This window comes from Galeopterus variegatus, unplaced genomic scaffold (genome assembly GCF_000696425.1).
Source record: "Galeopterus variegatus unplaced genomic scaffold, G_variegatus-3.0.2 Scaffold6616, whole genome shotgun sequence".
Taxonomy (NCBI): domain Eukaryota; kingdom Metazoa; phylum Chordata; class Mammalia; order Dermoptera; family Cynocephalidae; genus Galeopterus; species Galeopterus variegatus.
In genome coordinates, this window is record NW_007732727.1 from 961 (window position 1) to 18,665 (window position 17,705).

The 17,705-nt window shown below is 41.3% G+C and overlaps 1 protein-coding gene across 1 annotated transcript; it reads left to right on the top strand.

The window, feature by feature from the left end:
• Positions 1 to 330: 330 nt before the first annotated feature.
• LOC103606488 (high mobility group protein B3-like) lies at positions 331 to 4,298 on the top strand. Its single transcript, XM_008591078.1, has 5 exons — positions 331 to 507; positions 797 to 936; positions 1,440 to 1,614; positions 2,244 to 2,300; positions 4,209 to 4,298. The coding sequence occupies exons 1-5, from the start codon at positions 331 to 333 to the stop codon at positions 4,296 to 4,298; spliced, it is 639 nt and encodes a 212-aa protein (XP_008589300.1).
• Positions 4,299 to 17,705: the final 13,407 nt, after the last annotated feature.

The following is a 17,705-nucleotide window of genomic DNA, read 5'->3' on the forward strand; positions in this document are numbered from 1 at the left end:
ACTTAGTAGTTCTAGTTTCCAAGACGAGCTACTTCTGTAATGTAGCGCTGAGCACCCCACTTGGGTCGGCTCCATTTGGAGAACTTGATCGCTCTTGAAGTAACTCGGAAACCAGCGCGCTTCATGCTGGTCAAAAGTTAGATGACAAGCGACAGTGAGGCTGATTTCCTTCCCACCCTGCCTTCTGCCAGTGGTGTTAGGTGTTGTGGGAGGTGCTGCTTAACAGTGAAGTTAATCCTGTTTTTGCTGTGCCTTTGGTATGTGCTGTTGCTTACTTCTGGTCTTCATCGTATGCTTTTCTTTGTCTCTCTTCCATCCATCACAGTCAAGATGGCTAAAGGTGACCCTAAGAAACCAAAGGGCAAGATGTCTGCTTATGCCTTCTTTGTGCAGACATGCAGAGAAGAACATAAGAAGAAAAACCCAGAGGTCCCTGTCAATTTTGCAGAATTTTCCAAGAAGTGCTCTGAGAGGTGGAAGACAATGTCTGGGAAAGAGAAGTCTAAAGTATTATTATTATTATTTTTTTTTTCTTGTATCCTTCAAACCAGTCTTATTTGGATTTCACACTTTGGGGTTACTTACCTTCAAAGTCACCCCAGGTAGCTGTTTTCTTCTTCTCTACTTAGGCTCGTCTTGCTTGTCTTTAGAATTGTCTGTGTGTGCATTTATTTTAACGCTCTTCAAGGGTTTGAGGCTTTCATCCGCTTTTGCAAGCTGCCAGTATAACTGCAGGACAGCTGAACAGGTATGTGCTCACTGCATTGAGGAATTTAACAGGCCCTGTTCTTTGCAGACAATGTCTGGGAAAGAGAAGTCTAAATTTGATGAGATGGCAAAGGCAGACAAAGTACGCTATGATCGGGAAATGAAGGATTATGGACCAGCTAAGGGAGGCAAGAAGAAGAAAGACCCTAATGCCCCCAAAAGGCCACCGTCTGGGTTTTTCCTCTTCTGTTCTGAAAGTGACTATAAGATTCAAGATAACAGTTAAAGCTTTCCTTCTGCTTGAAAGATTTTTTTTGAAGATTTTATCTAAAAGGTGTTGAGTACTTTGCAAAACTTTCTGTATTTTGAGCTTTATAATGCAGTGCCAGCGTTGTCCGTAGTCACAGCCGAGGTGTTTGTGGGCTCTGTGTGTGTTGTGTGCACGTGTGCTTGTGCACTGGTTGGCCTTTCCCCTGAGGGGGAGGCACCCTAGTTCTGGGTGTCAGAGTTCTTCACCTCTTTCCCAGTAACTGAAAAACCGACAAAGCATCATGTATCTCAGCAGCATCTTAAACATTTTAGAATCTGCAACTTTGTAGTGTCGTGTATGGTATCACACATTTCTTCGCTTCAGGGAGAAATCATAGTAGTGGTACATATGTGGACTCAGGGACATGGGATTTTGACTTAAACTGGATTCTCTTCTAATTTACATAATTCTCTCCTCCAAGGTCTGGGTTTTTCCTCTTCTGTTCTGAATTCCGCCCCAAGATCAAATCCACAAACCCTGGCATCTCTATTGGAGACGTGGCCAAAAAGCTGGGTGAGATGTGGAATAACTTAAGTGACAGTGAAAAGCAGCCTTACATCACCAAGGCGGCCAAGCTGAAGGGGAAGTACGAGAAGGATGTTGCTTAAGGGGCCCGCGTGGGCCAGCCTGCTAGCCTGGACGGTGGACGGTCGGGCAGGCAGGTGGTTGTGGGCTGTGTGGCTGCATTGCTGGGCTGGGTTCCTCGCGTAGCATGCAAGCCCAACCACCTGTGCTGCTGTTCACTCTTCTGACACATTTTAGTCTTGGGGACAACTTCAGGTAGGCAGGCTTAAAAAAGGTTTGCTCACTCTTTTTTTTTTTTTTTTTTGTCCTTTTTGAGACCAGCCTCACCGCGCTCAGCCAGTGAGTGCACCAGCCATTCCTATATAGGATCCTAACCCGTGGCAGGAGCACTGCTACGCTCCCAGCGCCGCACTCGCCCGAGTGCGCCACAGGCTTGGCCCTGCTCACTCTTTAAGAAAACAAAACACAGCAGGATTTGTTAGTGCTATTAACATGACTTAAAGGACACTTGAACACCCATTAACTTTTAAATTTGAATGGCCAAGAGCCAAGTTTGTAGACAGCAGCCCTGGCTTATTCATTCGGTTTCAATTCCCCTTTTTCCACCCAAGGTGAGGACTCCGTGCTTTTCTGTCCTTTGCTAAAACAGCTGCAGGAGAGCCTGTGCACTCATTTGCAATGTTGTCCCTGTTCCTTCCAGGATGTTGCTGACTATAAGTCTAAAGGAAAGTTTGATGGCGCAAAGGGTCCCGCTAAAGTTTGTTCTGTTATTTTTTGTATGTTTAGAATGCTGAAATGTTTTTGAAGTTAAATAAACAGTATTACATTTTTAAAACTGTTCTCTATAACAGTCTAAATTTCTGACTCACAGCAGTCTTAGCAGTGCAACAACCCACTCCGTTGTATTTGGAGACTAGCCTCCCCACAAATCTGGTAACTTCTCTTCTACTCCACGTGGTCAGCCTACTCAGGACCGAGATGGAGAGGGCTACTTGAAGCTACTGTGCGATTTCGTTTTGAGTAGCATGAAGGTGAGATCTAAACAATTGAATGTAGGAGCTAAGCTAACAATATAGGCAAGGTTTAGCAGGCTTCAGAGGGGCGAGAAGGTGGGTGGTTAGGATTGAGGCTATTCTCTAGGTTCACTTTTCTTATCTCCCACTCCCCTCCTCATTTTGTGGGGCCAAATGCATTGCTGAACAGCAAAATACATCTTCCAGAGTGTATGGTGTGGCAGAAATTCAAGCCGCCTTTTTCCTTTCACCGCCCCCCCGCCACCTCCCAGCACATGTAGCAGAATGTTATTGTGCTCGGCCTTTGAGTAGGTCTTCAGCTGCTACTGTCTCTTGGACCCCAGTGGGGGTGGGAGGTGGGGTGAAATGCTGGGGTAGGGGACAACATCCATTTTTCTTTTTTGCCCCTACATTTTTCCTTCTAAGAACCAAACGCCACGAAGATTGTAGGCTCCATCTAGGGTCACCCGAGTCATAGGTCAGGCTGATGGAATCATCTAAGCACTAAGTGTTTCATAGGAAAAGTAGCATGGTCTACCTACAATCTCAGCTCATCAGAAATGTAGATTGTTGTTCAATGTTCTTAAACTGGAAGGAGCTTGGTTTGTGTTTCAGTGGTTATATTGGATTTTGAAACATTTTGTCTAGGTTGGGGTGAGGGGTAATGCCCACAGTGGCAAGTGGTGATAATAAATACTATTTTGAAGGCTGATATGTACATACATCTTAACTGTTGGCAGTAATGAAGGGTACTGTGTTGTGGGTGAGTGTTAGTATTGTCTAGCATTAGTACTCGGATATGTACGTTTGAGGCTGTGAAGCACGCTGGAGTGTTTTTGTGATACTATTTTTATTTTAAGAGAAAACTTTTAAAATTCACTATGGAAACTTGCATGTCTGGAGGCTGTGTCCTCTCCACCCTGTTAGGTCCTGGATGGGGACAAGTCGTGGTCATGGTCACAGCTCGATCCCTGTATTCATAGCCATTCACTCTCATCGGAACTGTTTGTTCTAAATGTGTTTCTCTAGTTCTTTTAGAAAATGACCACTAATTAAAAAACCCTTGGCAGAGAGGTTTGCCCAGAGGCACTTGTTCCAGGATTATCCCGCCTGCTTCAGCTATGCCCTTGTCACCTGACACTGTAGGCTGAAGCTGCCACTGCTCAATACACTACATACCAGACCAAGATTTGGGAGCTGTGACCAGCCTCAGCAAATATGGAAGAAAAGATCAATCTGTAGTCCCAAGGGAGCGGTTTCTTGCTGAGTGGTGCCCCTCTATCTGGCTGTAACTAGACATACCAACCATGGAAGGGCAAAGACTATAAGGGGGTGATGTTCTTTTGTGCTCCCACAGTAGCTAAACAGAAGTGGGTAAGCTGTTTAGCTAAGCGATATTTGATTAAGCAGACATTTACTTCTAAAGAGACTCAGGCTGAGGCCACTTGGCCCATTAGCTGCTTGCAGCAAGACTGCTACTCTAAAGTTTTCACGCCGTCCCATATTGCTCTAATGGGATGATGTTCTGTAGCTTCTCTGAGATGTTTAAGTGGTGTGACGTTACCACCTGAGGCTTAGGTGTGGCTTGATTTCTGGGCCCACAGTATATGTTCCTGCAATGCCAACCTGTTGGGGTTTTTTTTTGTTTTTAGGGGAGTACCTGCTTTCTCTATCTGCTTCTCTCTTCTAACCCCGTCATCCTGTCCTTGAATGACTATCCTTTGGAAAGAACAAGGCTGTGATGTAGCAACTATCCCCCGTGTCTCCTGTGTGTCTGTTCTTGTCACAAATGTATTTGGGGATGTTGGATGCGTTCATTTTCTGTAATAAAGTTTCTTAATCAGTCATCCTAAAAAGTAATCAGTGGGCTGTCTGCAGTCTGTTTGAGATACTGAACCTCTGTATTTTTGGTTGGTTATAACCAAGGTTTTAGAAGTCCAAACGTCACTGTAACCGTAGATCTGAACTACTATCATTTAATGGACTGATACCATCAAGAAGGGCAGGTGTTAAGGACTCCAAAGTCCCTAGATCAACCTTTAAGCCAGAGAGGTAGAGGGAGAGTTGGCTCTGGATCCCTGTGCCAGGATAAATATGCAATTTGCAAGATGCTAATGACCTGCTGTTTGATCAAGTGGCTGGGTACTTGTAATCAGTCAGCCCTGCCAACCGGGACTCCCTGAGGCCGAGGGTCGAGGCTTATTTGGCTGGCAGAGCCAGGCCCAACAAGGAGTTCTGGAGGAGAGCCACGGGGGCCGCTTGCTGTTCTTGGCTTCCAGCTCAGTTTTCTGTGGAGCCCAGGGTTACCTGGGAGAGGAAGGCCAGTGAGCCAGCCCAGCTTGGCAGTCCCAAGCTTTCCTCCCTGTTTCAACCAGAACAGCCCACCCCCCCCCACCCCCGTTTTGTATATTGAACATCCTCCTAAGATTTCAACTGTCAAAACAAGCTGAGATACCATACAGATGGGAAAAAAAACCACACATCATCAACTCAGTAGACACTTAAAAAGTATTTGATAAAATTCAACACTCTTCATAATAAAAACACTCAGAAAACTGAGTAGGAGTGAACTTCCTCAACCAGATAAAGGGCACTTAGGAAAACTCACAGCTACCATCATACTCAGTGAATGACTGAAAACTTTCCCCCTAAGTTCAGCAATAAGACAAGGATGTCCACTCCTGCCATTTTTATTCGTCATTCTACTAGAAGTTCTAGCTTAGGACACTTAGGCAAGAAAAGGTGTCCAGAATGGAAATGAACAAATAAACTATGTCTATTTGCTGATGACATAATCTTGTATACAGACAATCCTAAGGAATTTCCAAATAGAACTGTTAGAACAAATAAATGAGTTCAGCAAAGTTGCAGTATGCAAGATCAGTATACGAAAATTAATATTTCTATACAGAAGCAATGAACAATCAGAAAATCAAACTAACAGTTCCATTCATTTAGAAATAAACTCAGTAAAAGAAGTACAAAACATATATGGGGAAAACTATAAAACATTGAAAGAATTAAAGACCTAAGTAGACATCTCATTTTCATGAGTTAATAATGCTAATTTCAATGACTTAATAATGTTAAGATGGCGATATTTTCAAAACTGATCTACAGGTTCAATATAATCCCTTTAAGAATCCCAACTGGCTTCTTTGTAGATATCAACAAGCTGATCCTAAATTTCATATGGAAATTCAAGGGACCCGGGATAGCCAGAGCAATCTTGAAGAACAAAGTTGGGGGATTCACATTTCTAAATTTCAAAACTTACAATAAAGTTACAGTAATAAAGACTGTGGTACTGGCATAAGGACAGACAATATGGGTCAATGAAATAAAATTGCAAGTCCAGAAATAAACCCAGAAATGTATGGCCAATTGATTTTCAACAAGGGTATCAATGCCATTTAATGTGAGAAATAATCTTTTCAACAAATGGTGCTGGTACAACTGGATGTCTACATGCAAAACAAATGAATTGTACTAAAATTGAAGCAAGAACAAATATCAAATTTATTTATTTATTTATTTATTTTTAATTTTTTTTTAAAAGATGACCGGTAAGGGGATCTTAACCCTTGACTTGGTGTTGTCAGCACCACGCTCAGCCAGTGAGCGAACCGGCCATCCCTATGTGGGATCCGAACCCGGGGCCTTGGTGTTATCAGCACCGCACTCTACCGAGTGAGCCACGGGCCGGCCCACAAATATCAAATTTATGGTGAAGCTTGGGTGGAAGAATGGTGAAATCATTGGTGCTTTATGAAAAGTTTATGTGGACAATGTCCCCAAAGAAATGGGTAATTCATTTTAAGAAGGGACAAGATCATACTGAAGATGAAGCCTGCAGTGGCAAACCAACCACATCGATTTGTGAGGAAAAAATTAATCTTTTTTGTGCCTTAATTGAGGAAGACTGACAATTAACAGCAGAAACAATAGCCAATACCATAGACATCTCAATTGGTTCAGCTTACACAATTCTGATTGGAAAAATACAGTTGAGCCAACTATAAAATAGTTTTCAAAATCCTGTAGCATTTCTCAAGATCCTGTAGCATTTCTTTGAAGAATTATAATAGGAGATGATACATGACTTTCCCAGTACAATCCAGAAGATAAAGCACAATCAAAGTCATGGTTACCAAGGTGGCAGTGGTCCAGTCAAAGCAAAAGCGGACTGATCAAGAGCAAAGGTCATGGCAACAGTTTTTTGGGATGCTCAGAGCATTTTGCTTGTTAACTTTCCAGAGGGTCAAAGAATGATAACATCTGCTTATTATGAGAGTGTTTGGAGAAAGTTGGCCAAAGCTTTAGCAGAAAAACGCCTGGGAAAGCACCAGAGAGCCCTTCCCTGCTCATTTCTCTCATCAAACAAGGGCAATGTTGTGAGAATTTCAATGGGAAATCTTTAGGCATCTACCTTGCAGTCCTGATTTAGCCACTTCTGACTTCTTTTTGTTTCCTAATCCTAAAAATCCTTTAAAGCACACCTATTTTCTTCAGTTAAAAATGTAAAAAAGACTGCATTGACATGGTTAAATTCCCAGGACCCTCAGATGGCTGGTATCATTGCTTGCAAAAGTGACTTGAACTTGATGGAGCTTATGTTGAGAAATAAAGTTTATACTTCTATTTTTAATCTTTTTTCTTTTTTTTTTTTGGCAGTTGGTCTGTATGGGGATCCAAACCTGTGACTTTGGTGTTATAAGGCTGTGCTGTAACCAACTGAACTATCTGGCCAGCCCTTTTATCTTTTAATTACATTTTTCCACAAACTGTTTGAAGCCACCTCATATTGTAAGGATTCATTTATGTGAAATGTCCAGAATAGGAAAATCTATAGAGACAGAAAGTAGATTAGTGGTTGCCTATGGCTGGGAGTTATTGGGGAGAACTGGAAAGTGACTAATAGAGTTTTTTTGGGGGGTAATGAAAATGTTCTACAATTAGATAGTGATGATGGTTGTAAAACTCTGAATGTTCTGAAAATTGTATATTTTAAATGGGTGAATTTTATGGAATGTGAATTATATCTCAATAAAGCTGAAAATAAATGATGAAATGTATATATACTTCAAAACATCATGTTGTACATAGTAAATACATACAATCTTATTTGTCAATTTAAAAAGTCAAACCTGGGGTCAGCAAAGTATGCCTGGAAGGCAAATAAGGGCTGCCCTGTTTTTGTAAATAAAGTCGTATTAGCATTCAAAAAAATAATTAAATGATGGGAAAAGCCCAGTATAAAGGCAAATAAAGCACGGGAGGAAGAATATTCAATTGATCGACAAAGGTCCTCTTGGCAGAGAGAGAGAGGTGACCTTTTACAGAAGGCAGGACACTAGAGTTGTTACGGGAGGTGATGGAGTGCCCATCTGGCAATTTTTTTTTTCCTTGTGGAATTTATGGTGAGGGGAGCAGAGAGGAAGGGTAGACGTTGAAGGACACCCAGCTAGGGCAGCATCATGAAGGCCAGGACAAGTGAGTTTTGAGGAAGGGGTACTCAGGAGAGAGAGAGAGATGGGGGGTGGGGGAGCAGGAAATGGGGTGAGGAGCAGAACCAGGGTGGCTTTTTTGTCTGTTGTCCTTCTTGTTTATTTTTTTATTTTTATTTTTATTTTTAATTTATTAATATACGATGTAGTTGATTTTCGTGTCCCTTTACCAATTCCTCCTTTTCTTCCATCCCTCTGCCCTCTCCAACCCGCATCAACATCATATCTGTTCACTTGACTTAACAAGTTCAAGGAATTGTTGTGATTGTTGTGTCTTCTTCCCCATCGCCTTGTTCGTTCGTATATCTATTTATTTATTTCTTTTTAGCTCCCACAAATAAGTGAGAACATGTGGTATTTCTCTTTCTGTGCCCGGCTTATTTCACTTAATATAATTTTCTCTAAGTCCATCCATGTTGCTGCGAGTGGTAGTATTTCATTTTTTATTTTTAATAGCAGAGTAGTAGTCCATTGTGATCATTCTTGTTTTTAAGATGGGGGAGACTTCAGAGACTGTGATCAACGAGGACGCTACCTACACATTGCCAGGCCAGGCCTCTTCTCTGAGCTCAAGACCTGTAGATCCAATTACTTCTCTGACACACCCACACCCCCTCAATGGCCCATACACACCTGTAACTCCACATGTTCAAATCTGAGCTCATCGCCTCCCCCAAATCTGTTCTTCACCCCAGCCTGCAACCTGGAACTCCACCCAGTCTCTTCCTTTTCTCACTCTCCACAGTTCATCAGCTCCCCAATCCTGCCAATTACATTTCCTAAAATATTCTGCATGTCTTCTTGTTTTTTATTTTATTTTATTTATTTATTATTTATTATTATTTTTGGCGGCTGGCCAGTAAGGGGATCTGAACCCTTCACCTTGGTGTTTTAACACCACACTCTAACCAAGTGAGCTGACCCATCAGCCCCCTCCCATGCCTTCTTAGGGCTAGACTAGAACTCACATTTTCAGGATTTTGCTCATCAGTTTCCCTTCAGGGCAATCTCCAATTCAGATGCCCTGATTGGATTTGGTCTATTATGGCACCATCTTCCAGGGTGTTAGATCCTTGTTATCTTTTCTCTGGATGAATGTAACAGCTTCCCAAATGATTGTCCTGTTTGGCCACTTATCCCTACTCTATCCCCACACCTAGTATAGCTATTGAAAGATAGTTGGTGCTCAATAAATATTTATTGAATAAATAAATGGTTAAGTGAATGAATAAATAGGGAGAGATTGGGGAAAGTTCAGCAGCAGTAGATCATGCAGGGCCTTGTAGGAATCTTAAGAATTCTGAACTTTCTTCTGATCAATGGCCAACGTGTAAGAATTTGCATCTTCAGGGGTGTGGGTGGTGGTGGGTGGTGACATGATCAGATATGTATTGTAGTTAAATCACTGTGGCTGCTGTGAGGAGAATTGATTAGGAAACATGGAGAGGGGCAAGAGTGGAAGCAGGTGTCAGGATGAGCCTATTGCTATTAGAGCAGCCCTCATTCTTATTGACTTCACACAGTTAAAGGTTTTTATGTCACTGACATTACAGTCCAATTGGATGTTTAGTGGGCACCCTTCCACATGGTGATTCAGGGATGCTGGCTCTTTCCATTTAGTGGTGCCACCATCTTCAACCCATGACCTCCATGCCACTACAGAATGGGTTTTAGAGTCAGCCCTAAAAGTGGCATTACATCACTCTTGCCCATATTCCACAGTCCCCAGCTGAACTGCAAGGGCAGCTGGGAAATGTGGTCACTCTGTGTGCTGAGAAAGAAAATGAAATGGATTTGTGATCACACAGTGCCTTGGATTGAATGTCCCCCGAAAACTTAGTCTCCGCTGTGACAGTGTTAAATGGGTGGGAAATTCTATTATGGTAGTTGCAGGGTGGGACCTTGAAGAGGTGATTAGATTGTAGGACGGTGCCCTAGTGAATGGATTAATAATGGTGGTCATGGGCGTGGTTCAGAGGGTTTTAAAAAGAGAGTGAATGAGGAGGTTAGTCTCTGTCTGCTGTCTCTGCTTCCACCGTCTGAGAGGTCACTGTTGCCACCACCAGCTGTGTTCCTTGGACTTTGGACTTCCCAGTCTCAGAACTTGTAAGCAATAAATTTTGTTTTCTTTATAAATTACCTAGTTTCAGGTATTTCGTTATAAGCAACAGAAACAGACTAATACACATAGCATTGTCTCTGTCATTCAGGGAGATGGGCTGGGGTGGTTGTGGGAGTCTGTCTAGATGAGAGATGCGGGGGCTTGTATAAGGGTGGTGGTGACGGGTATAGAAAAGTAGATGGAGTCAAGAGCTACTTAGGCTTATTCATCCTACGTAATTGCAGCTTTGTACTCTTTGACCTATATCTCCTCCCTCCTCACCTCCATCCTGCCTCTGGTAACTCTGTTTCTATGTATTCAAGATTTTTTTTTATTTTTACACTCCACATGTGAGTACAATCACGCTGTATTTCTCTTTCTGTGCCTGTCTCATTTCATCATCCGTGTTGTGAACGACAGAATTTCCTTCTTTTTTTTAAGGTGAATAGTATTCCACTATGTATATACACCACATTTTCTTTATCCATTCATCTATTGACAAACACTTAGGTTGATTCCATATCTTGGCTATTGTGAATAGTGCTGCAATAAACATGGGGGTGCAGGTATCTCTTCCACGTGCTGACTTCATTTCATTTGGATATATACCCAGTAGTGGGATTGCTGGATCAAAGTGGTAGTTCTATTTTTAATTTTTTGAGGAGCCTCCATACTGTTTTCCATAATGGCTGTACCGATTTATATTGTCAAGACCAGTGTACAAGAGTTCCCTATTCTCCACATCCTCACCAACACTTATTATCTCTTGTCTTTTTGATAAAAGCCATCCTAACAGGTATGAGGTGATAAATCAAAGGGTACAAGGTTGCACTTATGTAAGATAAATAAGTGTAGAGATCTAATGTACAGCCTGAGGACTATAGTTAATAATATTGTATTGTTTATTGGAAATTTGCCAAGAGAGTAGATTTTAGGTGTTCTTACCACACACACAAAAAGCTAACTATGTGCGATGATGAATATGTTAATTGCTTGACTGTAGTAATCATTGAACTATTTATATGTATATCAAAGCATCATGTTATACACCTTGAATATATGCAATAAAAATAAAATAAAAAATAAACAAATGTTTTCACGCTGCAAAAAAAGAGAGAATTTAGGAAGTAGGATTTCTGGGATTTGGTGGGGGATTGGATGTGGGGATGCAGAAGAGAGAGGGGTGAAAAATGAGTCTGGTTTTCTCATTTGGAACACTGGAAGGATGGTGGAGTCTTTCAAAAGGAGCCCTAGGAGAAGCAGGCTTGAGAGGAAATCATCTCCAGGCTGAGCAGTGTTCACAAAGGGTAGCAGGTCCAAGTTCACACTTTTCCACAGGGAAAAGTTTCTAACTTGGAATCGCGGACCATTCATGCTGTCATTCTAAGCAGCTCTCCCCTTTCCCTCTTAGGACTATGCTTGAATTTGCATTTTGCAGGCTTTTCCCCATCAGTTTCCCTCTAGGGAAATCTCCTGCTCCGACACCCTGGTAGGATCTGTCTGCTATGGTACAGTCTTATGAGGGTGTCAGCTAGAAATTTCCCTGGAGGGAAACTAAATCCCTTGGGCTGTAAGGGGGATTCCCCCTTTCGACACTCACAATTCTAAATCTGTTTCTAAACTGGGAGCATTTGAGGAAAAGCTCAAAGAGCCTTCCTGTTGTTGGCCTCAGGCCATAGTTGGTTTTTTCAATCCACATAGGAAATATGAGATGCACATTTTCCTAGGCTGTGTATTTTGTTCCAGGCTTGTGGTGGGTTTTTGTTTTAAAAGTCTTTTGGAAGCATGTCAGCGGTGATACTGTGGCAATGTTGATTGCAAAATCTGACAGTTCCTATTGCAAGATGTGTAGAACATATGATGCTTTTGTCCTCTGTCCAAACCCTGACTAGTTTACATGAAAAAGGGCTGATATTTCAGTGATGAAACATTAGCAGAAGGCTGAAATATGTCACTTAAAAAATATTGGGCTAGCCATGTTTTTTTAATCCTCTTGTGCTGGAGCTGCTTTTAACTTCTCCATCAAGAACTCTCTTCTGCATCTATTTAATTGTCAAATCAAACGGCTGATTGAAGAACATAATCCCCAAAGTTTCTACCTTCATTTAGATATTGAAGATCATCCTAAGACTAAGAGGTCACATGGGGCTGTAGAGGAAACATCAAATAGCTCAGTGCCTGGCATGTAGGAAGAGTATAAATACAAATTCCCCTTCTTGGTGCTGCTCACCCCCTTCCAACTCCAGGGGTGAGAAAGTCTGGGTTCTAGAGAGGTTAAGTGATTTGTCTAAGGTTACACAGATAGTTGGTGGTGGAGGTAAGATTCAAATTGATATGCACTGACTCCAAAGCATGTGCTATCAGCCGCTATGCCTATAGAGAGCACATACCATGTGCCAAGCCTCCCAGTAGAAGCTGAGGATATGGAAACTGTGGCACCGTGTCATGACCCTGGCCCTCAAGGAGTTCATAGACTGTTGCAATTAGGTAAGGAGGCAATTAAAATACAGTGTGATAACTGCTGATAGAAGTCAGCACAGGGCTCCTAGGGAGTAAGGAGGTAGAGTAACTTATGCAATGCCCACAATTAGGGAAGTCTTCCTGGAGGAGGAGGTGGGTGAGCTATTTGTTACAGGTAGAGGAATTAGCCAAATGAAGAGCAATAAGAAGAGCACACACAAAGGTACAGGAAGGAGGAGAGGCATGCTGTGTACTGGGAAAATGCAAAGTTTCTTTTCTTGGGAGTATTAGTTATTTATTGCTGCATAACAAATTATCCCAAACTTTAGTGGCTTAAAATAACATTTATTATCTCACAGCTCTATGTGTCAGGAATCCAGACCACCTAGCTGAACCCTCTAAGTCAAGGTCTTCACAAGGCTGCTGTCAAGGTGTTGGCCAAGGTTGGAGTCATCTCAAGCCTTGACTGCAGGATTGTTTCCAAGTTCACTTGTATGGTTCTAGGCAGTGTTTAGTTTCTTGCTGTCTGTTTGGATGCTGCCCTTGTTTCTTTGTCACATAGGCCCCTCCATAGGATAGCTTGCAACATGGCAGTTGGAGTCATCCAGAGTGATCAAGTGAGAAGATCCAGAGAGACAGTGTGAGCAAGACGGAAGTCATAGTTTCTTTTGAACCTAATCTCAGAAGTGAAATCCCATCATCTTTGCCATATTTTATTCATTAGAAGCAAATTACTAGGTCTAGATCTCATTTGAGGAGAGGAGATCACATAAGCACATGAATACCAAGAGGTGGGGATCATTGGGAGCCATGGCAGAAGCTGCCAATCATAGCCTGCCATCTGGCTCCCAATGATTCATGTCCATTCCACATGGAAAATACATTCATGCCTCCAAGGGTCTCCCAAAATCTCATCCCATTACAGCATTAGCTCAAAGTCCAGAATCTCATTATCTAAACTGGGTCCAGGTATGGATGGGTACAGTTCCTTAAGTACAGTCCTTTCTTTATTAGTAGACCTGTGAAGCTTAAGAGACAAGTTGTCTGTCTCCACTCCCCAATATACAATGGTGGGTTGAACAGATAACCACTGAAGACATTCCTGTTCAAAAAGAGAGAAAATACCAGTACCATGCTGTTTTGGTTGCAGTAGCTTTGTAGTATAATTTGAAGTCAGATACTGTTATGCCTCCAGCTTTATTTTTTTTGCTCAGGATTGCTTTGGCTATTCGGGGTCTTTCGTTGTTCCATATGAAAGGTAAGATTGTTTTTTCCATTTCTGTGAAGAATGTCATTGGTATTTTGATAGGGATTGCCTTGAATCTGTAGATCACATTGGGTAGTATAGACATTTTCACGATGTTAATCCTTCCAATCAAGGAGCATGGAATATCTTTCCATCTTTTCATGTCTTCTTTGATTTCTTTCAGAAGTGGTTTGTAGTTCTCGTTCTAGACGTCTTTCACCTCCTTGGTTAAATTGATCCCTAGATATTTTTTTGTGTGTGTGACAATTGTAAATGGGCTTACTTTCTTTATTTCTCTTTCTGTTAGTTCATTATTTGAGTATATAAATGCAACTGATTTGGGGGCATTTATTTTGTATCTTGCAACATTACTGAAGTTAAGCTCTAGGAGTTTTTTTGATAGAGTCTTTAGGTTTTTCTATACATAGTATCATGTCATCTGCAAATAGAGACAGACATTCAGACCAGTGGAGTAGAATTGAGAACTCAGAAATCACTCCTCAGGCTTATAGCCATCTGATATTAGACAAAGGCAACAAAAATCTACCTTGGGGAAAAGACTGCCTCTTCAACAAGTGGTGCTGGGAAAACTGGGTATCCATATCCAGAAGAATGAAACTAGACATGCATCTCTCACCATACACTAAAATCAACTCAAAATGGATTAAAGACTTAAGTATAAGACCCGAAACTGTAAAATTACTAAGGGGAAAATATAGGTGGAACACTCCAGCAACTAGGTCTGGGCACAGACTTTATGAACAGGAGCCCAAAAGCACAAGCAGCAAAAGAAAAAAATAAACAAATGGGACTATATCAAATTGAAAAGCTTCTGCACAGCAAAGGAAATAATCAACAGAGTGAAATGACAACCTACAGAGTGGGAGAAAATTTTTCTAAATACGCATATGACAAGGGATTCATATCCATAATATATAAGGAACTCAAAAAATTATATAGTAAAAAAACAAATAACCCAATAAAAAATGGGCAAAGGAGATGAATAGACATTTTTCAAAGGAAGACATACAAATGGCCAACAGGTACATGTAAATATGCTCAACATCACTAGTCATCAGGGAAATGCAAATTAAAACCACATTAAGAAATCACCTCACCCTAGTTAGACTGGCTATAATCAAAAAGACAGTGAATAACAAATGCTGGCGAGGGTGTAGAGAGGAGGGAACACTGGTACACTGTTGGTGGGACTGTAAATTAGTACAACCACTATGGAAAACAGTATGGAGGTTTCTCAAACAACTACAGATAGATCTTCCATGTGATTCAGCAATCCCTCTTCTGGGTATATACCCAGAGGAATGGAAATCATCATGTCGAAGGGATACCTGCACTCCCATGTTCATCACAGCTCTGTTTACAACAGCCAAGACATGGAACCAACCTAAATGTCCATCGACGGATGACTGGATAAGGGAAATGTGGTATATACACACCATGGAATACTACTCTGCCATAAAAAAGAATGAAATACTCCTATTTGCAACAACATGGATGAGCCTGGAGAAACTTATTTTGAGTGAAATAAGCAAAGCACAGAAGGATAAATACGGCATGTGCTCACTCATATGTGGGAGCTAAGGGAGAAAGAAGGAAGAAAGAAAGTCCACAGTAGTGCATTGGACTTGCAGAGGGAGAGAACATTCTATGGGCTACAAAGTGGAGTGGGAGGCAAGGGGGGAGGGGGAGGGAGGTTGGGGATAATTGGGTGGAGGACACGGGGTACAAATGCAGTTTGTGGTTATGGGTATACGGCCAGTATGAATCTGGCCCCCACATTGCAGGCACGAGGGGTGACGATCAGCTTTGTATCTCATGAATATTCATAACCAGTAAAATAAAAGAGAGAGAGAGAAAATAGGAGGCACAAAGGAGTCATTAATCTGTAGCAATTCTGAAATCCAGCCAGGTAAATGTTGGAAGTTCCTTCATTATGTTTCAAGGCCTGGGAATAATTCTCCATGATTTCATTTAGGTTGTGTCCAATATTTATTTATTTATTTATTGGTGGCTGGTCCATATGGGGAATTGAACCCTTTACCTTGGTGTTACAAGGCCGTGCTCTAATGTCCAATTTTTTTTTTTTTTTTTTTTTTTTTAAAGATGACCGGTAAGGGGATCTTAACCCTCGACTTGGTGTTGTCAGCACCACGCTCAGCCAGTGAGCTAACTGGCCATCCCTATATGGGATCCGAACCTGTGGCCTTGGTGTTATCAGCCCCCCCCTCCCCCGAGTGAGCCCCGGGCCGGCCCAATTTTTTTTTTTTTTTTTTAAAGATGACTGGTAAGGGGATCTTTACCCTTGACTTGGTGTTGTCAGCACCACACTCTCCCAAGTAAGCTAACCAGCCATCCCTATATAGGGATCTGAACCTGTGGCCTTGGTGTTATCAGCACCACACTCTCCCAAGTGATCCATGGGCCGGTCCTCTAATGTCCAATTTTTTAAAACTTTTATTAAACATTCTCCAGGGAACACCCTTGTCCTTATATCTTTGTGCCCTTATAAATGCTTCTAGAAAGTAAATTTACAATAGCAAACACCTTTTGAACACTAATTATGTGCCACACCTGGTTGTAATTGCTTTACATATATAACCTTACTTAATCCTCCATATTTTATTTTTTATTGGGTCTCAAGCACATATAATTCAATTACTTATAATTTTTGGCTTATGAAACACTTCACAGTAGCCTGTAACTGGCAACTTTATATATATATGTATTTTTTAATCATGTAATTGGCACTCATGACCCTACCACCTGAAACAGAAAGCTAAGACCTTGACGATAACTTACATTTTACCACATGGTACCCTCCACTGATCTGTCCTCTGGTATGCCCCCAACCAAGAGAAGCATCATCCTAAATCCTATATTTATCTTTCTTTTGCTTTCTTTATTTAGCGTTGTTGAATGTGCGAGCGCATTATAAAAAGCTCGTGGAAAGATTCATACTATCTTTTAATTCTGTTTTTCCATGCACTTTTTGAAGTACCCTCGTATTGTATACACACATTTGTGTATTTTCCTAAATACTACATTTAAAAATTTTACTTGTATTTAAGTCTATAAAAAGGTACCATTTTATATGCAATCTTTTAAAGGTTATTTTTTGCACATTAAACTACATCACAAAGATTTATGCAAATTGTTTTCAATACTTTAGTTCATTTATTTTGACTTCTGCATAATATTCCATCATGCATGTATACCATAGATTATTTTCTGATGGGCATTTGAGTTGGCTAGGGCAGAGGGATGGGAGAGTTGGGGGAAAATGGAGATTGACTGCTAATAGGCACAAGTTTTTTTGGAAGGGGTGATTATATGTTCTAAAATTAGATGATAGTTGCACAATTCTGTGTACTAAAACCATCAAATTGTACACCTTAAATGGGTGAATTGTATGGTATGTGTATTATATCTCAATAAAGCTGTTATAAAAACTCTATGGCAATACATTTGAAAATATAGAGAAAAAAGATGATTTCCTAGCCCAACATAAAATACCAATATTGACCCAAGAAAAACTTAAGGACAGAAATAATCATTAGAAAGGAAATTAAGCTCTACTATAAAAAAAAAAAAATCAACCAACACAAAAACATCACAGTGACCAAATAGCACATGAAAAAGCACTCATTCACCCATAGGAAGAGGCAATTTTTTTTTTTTCCTTTTTTTGTCTTTTTTCGTGTCCGGCAACGGGATCGCAACCCTCAGTGTTTTGCGCCCGCACCTTGCTCAGCCAGTGAGCGGCCGGTCTGTATGTGGGATCCAAAACCCTCGGCGGGAGCGCCGCCGCACTCCC